The 12,996-nt window shown below is 35.2% G+C and overlaps 2 protein-coding genes across 2 annotated transcripts in view; both read right to left on the reverse strand.

Moving 5' to 3' along the window:
- Window positions 1-2,040, reverse strand: part of LOC139853403 (cytochrome P450 716B2-like) — a 31,271-nt gene extending 29,231 nt beyond the window's left edge. Inside the window, exons 1-2 of the mRNA XM_071842798.1 lie at window positions 1,531-2,040; window positions 625-1,072 (exon numbers count right to left, since the gene is read on the reverse strand). Coding sequence (XP_071698899.1) covers window positions 625-1,072; window positions 1,531-2,040 — 958 coding nt within the window. The remainder of the gene's footprint in view (window positions 1-624; window positions 1,073-1,530) is intronic.
- Window positions 2,041-4,545: 2,505 nt separating this feature from the next.
- On the reverse strand, window positions 4,546-11,307 carry LOC139852544 (aconitate hydratase, cytoplasmic-like). Its single transcript, XM_071841841.1, has 20 exons — window positions 11,004-11,307; window positions 10,485-10,589; window positions 10,181-10,341; window positions 9,951-10,043; window positions 9,540-9,725; window positions 9,268-9,429; window positions 8,993-9,137; window positions 8,766-8,908; window positions 8,273-8,329; window positions 8,110-8,189; window positions 7,948-8,023; window positions 7,611-7,796; window positions 7,444-7,511; window positions 7,208-7,326; window positions 6,720-6,841; window positions 6,478-6,576; window positions 5,721-6,200; window positions 5,462-5,560; window positions 5,130-5,372; window positions 4,546-4,955 (listed from the first exon to the last, which is right to left on the reverse strand). The coding sequence occupies exons 1-20, from the start codon at window positions 11,305-11,307 to the stop codon at window positions 4,884-4,886; spliced, it is 3,000 nt and encodes a 999-aa protein (XP_071697942.1). The 3' UTR covers window positions 4,546-4,883.
- Window positions 11,308-12,996: the final 1,689 nt, after the last annotated feature.

The raw sequence follows: 12,996 nt of genomic DNA on the forward strand, positions 1-12,996 counted from the left end.
AACAAAGGTGGTGACTCGAGAGAAGTTGGAGTTATGCAGAGACATAACTGGAATGTTCGTGGATTCGGCTGGAGGGGGAGAATTGAAAGTTTCCAGCCTACAATCTAGAAGCTCACCTTCTAGATGTTCAAAGTAGCCTTCTTTGAACACCATGTAGAAGAAGCAAAGATGAACACGATGACGGCCGCCCACCATCTCCGTTCACACCATTCCACCGCCACCAAAGTTTTAGTATAAATAGAGGTTGAAACCTCAATTGTAAATCATCCCAAATCACTCAGAGAAGTGTAATCACAACCTAGAGAGTGTGTGTGAGTTTGAGAGTTTTTTTTTTTGTAAGAGTTTTGTAATACTCTGTAAATCTATTCTTGTGAGTAATAAAGTTGTTTTTCTCTCAAATTTGTATCTCCCAACGTCCAGACGATCCTCTCTTCCTAACAGATACACCATAATGTATTAAAGAGTTGTGCTTTACAACTCATTATTTTATAGGTGTGGTGGATCTATCAAAATTATGGTGGAAATATCACCACCCTATATAATATGGTGTACAAATTTCCTAAAGATTGTTTTAGTAGCGGTTACCACGTACGACACAAATTAGGATGCATGTGTCATATATACCTTGGACTATATTAGAGTAGATCGATTTGTCGTTGGCCAAAAGCTGCACTAAGATTGTAAGCAGAACAGAAGTTGTATCATACCCTGCAGCCATCACAAGGATGATGTTATCAATGATCTCTTCATCTGTCATTTTGGCTGAGATACCATCATTGCCAAAGTTTAGAAACGAAATAATGAGATCTTTTTGAGAATCATCTTGCTGTTTTTGTTCTTTAAGTGTCACCCTTTTCTCACTTAAGAGATGTTGAAGCAATTTTACTAGGTTTTTTCTTGCTTTTAGGCCGCGATTAAATTGGGTGAAGGGCAAGTTGAGTGGAATTGCGAGTATACTTTCCATCATATCTTGAAAAAGTGGTACCATTTGCCACCTTCTGGCTCCTCTTTCGATCCCAAACAGAAGCGAACAAATTACGTCAAAAGTTAAAGTCTTCATTAAGGGTTGCACCTATTAGATATAGTAAATTAAAATGGAGATCAATCAAAGATAACATGGATGACATATTATGAATGGGAATGACATACATGCTGTGACAGTAAATGCATGTAATTCAGGTGAATCAATCAAGATACAAATTGGATTTAGAAATTTATAGATTTGATCCCCTGAGTTCTTTACTTAAACACAAGAGAATTGACTTGCATAGTCAATTTTATATGTGTACGTCGAAATGTTATATTAATTTATTTAATTTTCTACGATGTCGTTAACCTGCATGAACAATGTTAGTAGAAATGGTTATTAAAATGTACAACAATTTTACGTACGTTAATGACCAACCTTTAGAGTTGATTAGAAAAATCCTTAATTAATAGGTCCAGTCACCAACTAAAGGATCTGGCCGAAACTAATGGATCTGGCAGGGAACTAGAAATCAATTAATTAAGAGAAAAATATATGTTTACCTGGACCTCATTATGACCATTCCAATGTGTCTGAAGGTGAATTTGGATTTCTTGATCTACTTCGGCAACATATTGCTTCAAAACTTCAATCTTCAAGAACGAAACCATGGCGGCTCTAACCCGTTTGTGATCATTGCCAGTTAACTCAACTATATTATTAGCACCCCATATCCTACTAACTGATGGTGGTTGCTTGCTGGTCATTATGCTCCCATCATAAGTGTATACAAACTTATTTGCAGCTGTACCATGTAACACAACTGTCGGGTAACCAAAAAGATTGGTTTTCCATATAGGACCATGTTTAGCTATTCTAACCTTAAACCATTCGTCGACCTTGTCGGCTTTTAACGCCTTGAGAACTTCAAAACTTTGCCCTATCAAGGGAAGTCCTAAAGAACCAGGTGGGAGTCGACCAGAATACCTCTTATTACTTCTACCTACAAAGTAAATATAAACCAAAATTGACAACAAAAATACAATTAACATTGTATCAACCTTGGCTTCCATGGGTACAAACTCAAGATGATCACCTGAAAGAAAAAGTTATCTGTTTAATTAATATATAGTTAGTGTTATTGGAATTAATGATATGGTCAAATGGCATCCTTTTTAATATTTTTTGTCTTGGAATTATAATGAATAATTTAAAGGTTGGTCAAGCAGGGTAAAGTAGACCAACGTTTTCTAAACCACCACTTTATTGATTAACTATTCGTACACCTAAACTCACATGCTTTTTTTTAAATTAGTACTACCTCCGTCCCTAAATTATTGTCCAGTATTTCATTTTGGAATGTCCCAAATTAATTGTCTACTTCCATAAATAGAAAGGAAAGGAGATATTTCATTGGTAGATCTGGAGAGAGAATGTATTTCATTGGTGGAGAAATAAAGTTAGTGGAATTTCCTAAAACTGTGTGTTTTTTGTCTGGGGACAATTAATCTGGGACGGAGGGAGTAATAATCTTCACATGTTTCGATAGGGATGAACGTGCTACGAAACTATATTACTCTATATAACGAAATGAATAGTATTCCTCGATAGTTTCACAAACTCTTCTCAAATTTTTTATATTTTCACAATTCAATTCCGTCCTTTATACCACTTAACTTTATAGCTTTTACAAACTTACCACATAATTTTCACATTTTATACTTTAACCACTACACTTTACTCTATATATCTAAATGATATAGAACAAATGAATAGTAGTCCTCAATAGTTTCACAAACTCCCCTCAAACTTTTTATATTTTCACAATTCAATCACGCCCTTTATACCACTTAACTTTATAGCTTTTACAAACTTACCACATAGTTTTCACATTTTATACTTTAACCATTATACTTCTTATTCATTATAAATCGATCCCATAATTTTTACTAACTAATAACTATTCATTATTATTATTATTATTATTATTATTATTATTATTATTATTATTATTATTATTATTATTATTATTATTATTATTATTATTAAATCAACCACATAATTTTTCACTTTATTATTGTTTAATAACCTTTATTCTTATTATAAATTAACTACGTAACTCATTATATATATATATATATATATATATATATATATATATATATATATATATATATATATATATATATATATATATATATATATATAGTGGTAGGATCAAGAGGGAAGTAACCATTCGGGGGGAAGCAAAAACTTTTTTTTTCGTTTTTTGAAAAAACTTTGTTCACGAACATTATAGATGAGATGAAAATATGAACATTTAGTAGAGACACTTTGTGATAAATGTTTTTATTTTGGCGGGAAAACGCTCGAAGAAGTAATATATAACAATTGTCGTGTTTTTCGAGCGTATTTTGAGGTTTTAGCTATTGGGGTTTAGATATTAGGGTTTATAAGGTTTAGATATTAGGGTTTAGAAATTTAGGGTTTAGGGTTTAGATTTAGGGTTTAGATTTAGGATTTAGATTGAGTTTTTAACACGAACGGTTTAGAGTTTAGGGTTTAGGGTTTGGTGTTTTGGGTTTATGGAATAAACCCAAAACACCAAACCCTAAACTCTAAACCCTAAACTCTAAATCGGGCTAAATTTTACTTCACAAAACATGAAAAAAAAACGTTCATATTCTTCACGAACAATATTTTCTTGAATGTTATTTTTGTCGATCGTTTTCTCGCCTAAATAATAACATTCATCACGAAGTGTCTTTTCTAAATGTTCATATTTTCGTGAGATCTTGATGCCGGAAAAAAAAATTCAAAAAAAACGAATTTTTTTTTTTTTTTTGCTTCCCCCCGATTGGTTACTTCCCCATTGATCCTGCCCATATATATATATATATATATATATATATATATATATATATATATATATATATATATATATATATATATATATATATATATATATATATATATATATATATGTAAGACTTGCCTGCAGGCCTCATCCTCGACAAGAGGAGGAGTGCCTCTTTCTCATGTTCATCGACAAAGGCTTATTCTCTACATCTCTAAAAGACAAAGGCTTTATGAATAGTTCTTCCTCATGCTTTAATTGTTTATACGTCGTACAAAAAGATTGTACCCACAATGACAACACACTAAACATTGACAACCATTATAAACTTTAGGGCGCCAAATGTAAATTCCTAGGGTAAAAAATGTGAACTCCATAGGGGTCTAAAATTAAAGTTCTACTTCTTTATTTTCCATAAAACTCCCCAACAAATCCACCTAAATTTTTAACCGCCTTTAAATTTTCGTACGACTTGAGAGGTTTAACCGACATAACCGTTAAACACGAAATAATTTTACGAACCAAACACAACAAATTATATCCGAAACGGAATCTCGACGCGGAGCGAGGACTCCTCCACTAGTTCGTAATCAAAACTTAGATAAAATAAAATTTAACCTCAGAACAGATGCATTAATAATTATGTCGACTTAAATACTTGCATTTTTAAACAAAACCGTAATACGAGTAATAATTATAATAATTTTTTAACAACGCTAAATGATGTCGAGTGTTGTATATTCTTTAACCATCACTTCAAGATAAAAAGACAATTTTGAAAATTGATAGTCTCCTGTTTCATCGTATCAATCAGAAGTTCAGATACACGTGAAATTGATGGAAATATATCAGCCTGATCTTGGTAACAGGATTAGAGTATTATTACAAAAAAAAATGGCTGCCACAATTGCAGACCAAATTGGCTGCCGATTCAAAGACTATTCTGAAAATTTCATACCCTTTTGCTGAAACAAATCACAAGTGTGGAAAAAAACCATTTTATTTTTCATATTCTCAATTTGTACAATGTTGAAAAATAAACCTCTCCAATATGAGATCTCATTTTTGTGCCGCTAGTTGTCGGATAACATATGGAAGAATGCCACCATGATTGAAATACTCCAATTCCACCTGGCATAACACAAAACACAAATTAAAGGTTACAAGGGAAGACAAAGTATAGTTTTTTTTTCTATTTAAACTTTTTTTTTTTGGGATAAAGTTTTTTTCTACTGAAACTTGATAATATAGAGAAATTCTTAGAACGGCTAGGTTAAAACTGAATAACATGATGTGCAGACGTACCTCGGTGTCGAAACGGGCAACACATGTGAACGATTTTCCTGTATCAGTTTTGACAGTGACATCTTGACCAGGTCGAATATCACTAATCTTGCTTGGAAGGTCAATGGTATATCGTTCATGACCAGTCAACTGTAGTGTATCTGCATCTTCTACGGCTTTGAAACAAAGCGGTATAATTCCCATACCTACTAAGTTACTGCGATGGATCCTCTCAAAGCTTTTTGCAATCACTGCTTTAACCCCCTGTGACGTTATTATGATTATAATCATTAGAAATAAAGGTCAAGCAAAAAGCTTTTTTGAAGGATAAAAATATAAATATTCGGACTTACCAATAACATAGGACCCTTGGCAGCCCAATCTCTTGAACTTCCACTTCCATACTCTGCTCCAGCTAATACGATTGTATCCTGCCCAGCAGCCTTGTACCTCTGAAATAACAGTGGTAGATGTTAAACATACATTTGACAAAATGGGCCAACTTCGCCATTTAAAAACACAGTTACTGATTTGTCAAAATTAGGTTTTTATCATAATCAATAATGATGATTAAAAAAAAAAAGATTTAAATGGTCATGTCTAACAACTTACTGATGCGGCATCGAACACTGAGAGTTTCTCTCCTGTAGGGATATGTACAGTCTTTGGGCCAACTTCACCATTTAAAAGCTTGTTGACAATGCGGATATTGGCAAAAGTACCCCTTGCCATGATTTCATCATTACCTCGTCGACTGCCATAAGAATTGAAGTCTTTTCGGTCAACACCACGTTCAATAAGAAACTTTGCAGCCGGGCTGTCCTTGTGAATGCTTCCTGCGGGAGAAATGTGATCGGTTGTGATACTGTCACCGAAGTTGAGCAAGCAATACGCATCCTTCACACCGTGGGCCCCAGGTGGGTCCATTGTCATGTTTTTGAAATACGGTGGCTCGTGAATATATGTAGAGTTTGAATCCCATGTGTATAGCTGTGACTCTGGGACTGATAGATCATTCCACATGGGGTTTCCTTCGGTGATGGATTTATAAGTACTCTTAAACATCTCAGGCAGAACACTTGATTGAACAACCTGCACCAATCATATTTATAGGTTATAAGTTATGGCATATCACCAGACAATAAGCATTAGATAGATGGAGCATTTTTAACCCATTTACCTATAAATAGGTCCAACTGGGTCAAGTTGTATTCATAACAGGGGTTGAGCTAATGGATTTAGCCAACAGATAAGCGATTCAAAAAGTGTATTCATATGTATAGAACCTTTTAAATCATTTTAATAGAAAAAGATGATCATTTGGAAACAACATAAACATCCATCATCCATGTACCAAACAATTACTCACCTCAGCAATTTCTTCGGTAGAGGGCCAGATATCCCGGAAATAAACGCTCTTTCCATCTTTTCCAACTCCAATCGGTTCTTTCTCAAAATCAATATCAACCTGGGAAACAAAGATGGATATTTGCTAATAAGCTGAAACAATCAAATAATCCGTTTTAAGGGGCACAATCTTGTACTAAAAATCTATTCACAGGGTACTACAGAATAGTAGACTGTTAACGTTGAATCATGTTAAATAGTTACCGTGCCAGCAAGGGCATAGGCAACAACCAAAGGAGGTGATGCAAGATAGTTTGCCCTTGTAAGTGCATGAACACGACCCTCAAAGTTACGATTCCCGGATAAAACAGCTGATGCAATGATATCTGAAAACATCACCAAAAGGTTATAAACAAATTCACTATATGCAAAGTACAGCGATGAGAAAGAAGGATACAACTAGAGATGGCAAAAGGTTGAACCTTTAAAAGTTTGAACAAAATATTTTAATTTAGTATTAACAGTATCGAATATGATTCCAAAATCAATACCATTTTCATATAAAACTGATTATTTTAATACAATACGTTCAAAATAAAACTTGGGCCTATTTCAACCCATCTTACCCTTTAGATCTTTAGCCAATTATTATTCTAACTTTAGCCAACGTAAACCAAATTGGCTCATATATCAGTAAAATGGGTCATAATCGAAACCTCTCATAATTAAAAGTGAACACGAAAGTTATATACCATTATCAGTTATAGCAGCACCAACAGATTCGTCCAACTCCCCTGAATTGCCGATGCATGTCGTGCAGCCATATCCAACAATGTTAAAACCTTGCTCATTCAAATACTTCTGCAACCCACTGTATTAACAAAAAGTTTCACACTGATGTTAGTTTTGACTTTTTTATGTTTATGAGAAACAAACTAATGAAACAATATAATAGTAATCACATTCTTCAACCAGGACAAGCAATTACCTTTGAAGCAGATACTTCGTAACAACTCCAGATCCAGGAGCAAGACTGGTTTTAACCCATGGTTTGACCTGGTCATCAACCATCAGATGATGAAAACTAATTAAATTGCCGCCATACAGGATTTGGGAAATTCGGATATGACCAGAAATAGCAAATGCATAACTAACCTGTAGACCCAATTCACAGGCCTTTTTGGCAACAAGACCTGCCCCGAGCATAACACTAGGGTTTGATGTATTTGTGCAACTTGTGATAGCAGCAATCACAACACTGCCATGCCTTAGTTCAGCTGGCTGTCCATGAAAATCAAACTTTGCAACTTTCTCTTGTGCATCTTTTGGTACTGCAAAGCCCTACGATGCATTTTTTTAACAAAGCGGGTCAGCGTATGCTACAATACTTTGTAAATAAGTAATGTTACAGTTATCACCGTGTCAATTAATTTATAATGCTTATGCACAAAATGTTTAGATTAGACGCAGGTGTTTATGAAGTAAGGCTCACCTTGAATCCCACTTTATTATCAAGGCAAGAATGCCAATCTGCTTTCATGTCTTTCAGAGGGACCCGGTCATGAGGTCTGCCAAAAGAAATAGTCAATAATTTGTTAATAAAACGGTCAAGTTGAACGGTAATGCAGGACCCACTGAGCATACAGAGACATACCTCTTTGGCCCTGAAATACAGGGTTCTACTTCCGAAAGGTCCAGGTTCAAATAAGATGAGTAGACTCTTTCTTGTTGTGGCTGAAATTACATATATCATATTTACATATTAGACAAAAAATCTACCATCCCAAGTGGCAACAAAGAACCAAAAGGCACCTTACCTCATTATAGTCGACAAACATATTGTTTGCACGTAAATATGCTTCTATCATAGCAACCTGAAATTCACAAGGAGGAACACATCCTTAAAAATTGGATACAAGAGGCAGCAGACAGAATATGATACAACTATACAGGTGGAACAATAGGTGGCCCGAATGAGTTGGGCAATGGGTCAAACCAGGTAAAATTAATGTGAGTCAAAACATGGCCAATCAGGTTGAACACAAATATATATTTTTACTTTCTCCTAAATTGTTACTCTAATGCGTATAATGCTAAATATGATCACTAAAATGCATTATCACATTATATTCTGGTTTTTATGAATAGAGGTATATTATAGAGTTTTTATGCACTATTTGAACAGTTTCATTCTACGTGAGTTTTTTCAGTTTGACTGTTTGAAATAAAATATGACCCAAATCGACACATTACCTACAAAGTGTCAAAACTGCTTCATATATATCCACACACAGATGGCAACGAACATACCGTATCATCACTTCGGCCAGTTAACTTGAGATACTGAAGAGTAACATGATCGACCGGGAAGAAGCCCATTGTTGCACCATACTCAGGAGACATGTTGGCTATAGTAGCCCTGTCTGCAAGTGATATTTTACCCACACCATCCCCTAAAAAATTTGAAAGTGTAAAAATCATAAGTAAATAATCTTTTGTTTATCGGGAATTTGCAAAGCGTAAGCAATTTTACCAACCATGGAATTCAACAAATTTCCCAACAACACCGTGCTTCCTTAACATTTGGGTGACGGTCAAAACCAAATCAGTTGCTGTTACACCATCGCGTAGTTTCCCTGATAACTTGAACCCGACAACACCAGGCAAAACCATGCTCATTGGCTATCAATGTGGAAAAAGAGTTACTGTAAGAAAACTTGCAGATGAATCTTGAAAGTATTATAAAGTTACGAGATTAATCCAGAATTCATCATGGTAGAAAATATGTTTATAAATCTGTACAAGTTCTTACCTGCCCAAGCATTGCGGCCTCTGCTTCAATCCCTCCGACTCCCCAACCAGCAACACCTAATCCGTCGATCATAGTAGTGTGGGAATCCGTCCCAACAACACTATCAGGGTATAGCATTCCATCGGTGTTAAAAACAACTCTTCCAAGATATTCAAGGTTAACCTGGAATTTTAACAGGTATAAATTACTCCTTGTGAAACTAGAAAATGATGAAAAATCAAGGTCTCAGCAGTAAAACTCCCAGAATAAGTATAAGTTTTATAGTTTTATACCTGATGAACAATACCAGATCCTGGTGGAACAACAAGCATGTTCTGGAAAGCTTTAGATCCCCACTTAAGAAAAGCAAATCTCTCCTTGTTTCTCTGAAATTCAAGTTCCATATTTGCTTTCACTGCATTTTCAGATCTAGCAACATCAACTTGAACCGAGTGATCAACCACAAGATCCACAGGAACCTGCACCATAATATCCAAATGAGAAAAACTCATAATATATTGCATTCTAGATGTCTAGTTAACACATTTAAAGTAATATCTTGATTGACTAGATATGACCACATAGAAACTAGCAGCATGTGCAAAGTCAGTATGCATTAACTTGTTTTAACAAATGCAACAATTCTAGCACATGTAGACAATGTCATCAGATAGTTCAATAATGTAAGGTATAAAAATGCATACCAATGGATTAATTTTTTTGGAGTCGCCACCAAGATTATTCATGGCATCACGCATACATGCAAGATCTACCACAGCAGGTACACCAGTGAAATCCTGAACAAAAAAGAAACATTACAACACAACTTCTCTAGCTAAAAATTGAAATGCACGTGTTTATAATCACCATGTGAAATTGAAACCAGAATAAATAAATATATTCTCCATTGTATAATAAAAATTAAAATAGATACCTGCAAGAGAACACGAGCTGGCTTGAATGGAATCTCAACCTGTTGTGGTGCACTCTTCTCCCAATCAATAATCTTCTCAACATCTTCCTTTGTGACTTGGAAATTGTCGCAATTACGGATTGCTGATTCTAGAAGAATCCTAATTGAATAAGGCAGCTTGTCTGATCCATATATCAAATGAAAACTTAATCAGTATTAGATTGACAAGGACAGTGAAATGACACCAACTTATAGAGTATTCTATCAGCGCAACTTCGGATTAATATAAAGAGAATAATAGTGAATTTTAATGTTAGAATATTACCAACTCTTGGATCATTCAGAGCAGGCAAACAATAGAACTTCCCGAATTCTCCACCTCCAGACTTAGGAAGACCAGTCAATATACTAGTGAAAGCATTCTCAGAGGCTGTAGATGCATTCAAATAAACGAAACAGAATCAAAATCATCACAGCAAATAGAATTACATAACCCTTAAAATTTGTTATAACAGTTTGACAGCTTAGCACAACGACACAAGTATATATCATTAAATCAATACTTACATAAAGTCAAATTTACTAATAGATGGATTACAGTAATACGTGTATGACTAAAACAGTATCAACTTCAGAATGTATAATCCTGCGTGACAAGTAAGCTACTAGAATATCACTATGAATCGTATTCATATAATCAAAATTCAGAATTAAATTCTAGGTCAAACATATTACATCTCATCCACTAATTGTTAGTATCATACTTACGCTCTATTATAATTACAAAAAGATAAACATATATTCAAAACTATAAAAGATACTAAGTAAATGTCAAACGAATGACCTTTAGTAGCGAGACTGCGATGAAAACGGTCTAACACAGGAGAAGCAGTAGTCCTGATCTGAGACGACAACGAAGCCGGTGACTTCCACTCAACACCGTGACTCCATCGAGATCGTACGGTACGGAAAGCGGCGGACGCAGTAGTATGAGATCGGATCTGTGAGGACGGTACCGGTGACGTTGACGGTGCCGGAGACGATTTATTGGAAATAGATGAGTGAAACCTGATGGTTGATGAAGAAGAAGAAGACGACCTAGAAGCTCGTCGGAGAAAAAATGAAGAATGAGGTCCGGTTATATGCATGATTATGATGATGTAATTGTGATTGATTTACAGAATCATATATGAGAAGAAATGAAATTGAAGGTAATTTTGTTAAAGAAAAAAAGATGAAAATATTTTGGGCGTGTAGCAGAAGCTGCGGGAAGAATGACAGTAATGCTGTGCTGGATGATTCCAACTTTAATAGCACTTCTTTCTCGTAACAAAAATCGATTTATAATTTTATTTTATGAATTTTCTAAAATAACCCTAACGGCCTAACCCTAGACTACTATAAACATGCAATGTTTACTTGGTTCATTGGTTTGTTGTTAGTAACAACTCAACTCCACGTAGGGATTGATTTATGAGAAATGTGTCAGTAACGATCCAAACCTCGTTATACCAAAAACACGACCCAAAAAAAAAATTCTGGATCAGTACATCTGGACGACGTCCAAGCAATTTGGACGGCGTCCAAATGAACTGCAACTTTATGATCTGTTTTCCATTTTCACGCGAGCGGAAAACCCGCTTCCCGACACATTTAAACGAAACAACTTCCACATGTTAACATAATTAAAACTAAGAAGTTTTCACAATAAAATCAAGTTTTACAACACCGGGCCCACAACGACCCATTTACGAGTTTCGTTCAAAAATACAAATTTCGGCCATTTGAGTTTACTATCCAAACGACACTAGAGCATGGTGTTTGAGGGTTAAACTACTCAATTCTTGGTCAAACTTCAAAAGCTAATCACCCAAGAGCATCCCCTATCAAAACAAAGCGGGAGGCCACTAATCCAATCGAATACCCTTGCCTTTATCCAAGCCGGAGCCTAAAAAGATAAACAACGAGAGAGTAAGCAAAACGCTTAGTGAATGCAATAGTTATACACATACATATATAATATACTTACTTGCAAACACTTACACATCACCGCATACACGCTAACAACTAAATAGCGTACTATCGTACCCTAATACGCTAAGTCTCTAAATCACGAGCTAGCACAAATATTAGCATATATTCCAAACAATACAATATGCTATACTACTACACAAAACCATGGTTAACCACTCCTTCAAGGAGATGGTGCTCGCAAAAGACCATCGGAGTTCGTGACATTCATTAGCGTATTTAACACCGCATATCACTAAGGCACTAACCCACCCTTTATGACAATGTAGTGTCATAACACCGCGACTATCCCACATGTCATTAAATTCCGGAGTGGTGTCTTAACACCGCGACTAACCCACTCGATACATATTATGTGGTGTCTTAACACCGCGACTACCCTACATTTCATTAATTTCCGGAGTGGTGTCTTAACACCGCGACTACCCCACTCGTTACGTAATATGTGGTGTCTTAACACCGACTACCCACATTTCATCAATTTCCGGAGTGGTGTTGATAAGGCTAAAAAGGAACATATATTTCATAGCAATATCCCTCCTAAATAATAGGTTTTCATATGTAATTGTATTATATTTTCATTGTAATTGTTTAAATAAATAAGTGCGAAGACAAAAGGCGAAAACGAAGATTTGAAGACACAAACGTCCAAAAAGCTCAAATGTACAAGATACAATTCAAAAGGTTCAATTTATTGATGAGAAACGTCTAAAAATGACAAAAGTACAAGTTGCGGAACGCAAAGTACAAGATATTAAATTATACGAAAAGGCGTTCGAAAATCCGGAACCGGGACATGAGTCAAC

The sequence above is a fragment of the Rutidosis leptorrhynchoides genome, chromosome 6, assembly GCF_046630445.1.
Source record: "Rutidosis leptorrhynchoides isolate AG116_Rl617_1_P2 chromosome 6, CSIRO_AGI_Rlap_v1, whole genome shotgun sequence".
Classification (NCBI taxonomy): domain Eukaryota; kingdom Viridiplantae; phylum Streptophyta; class Magnoliopsida; order Asterales; family Asteraceae; genus Rutidosis; species Rutidosis leptorrhynchoides.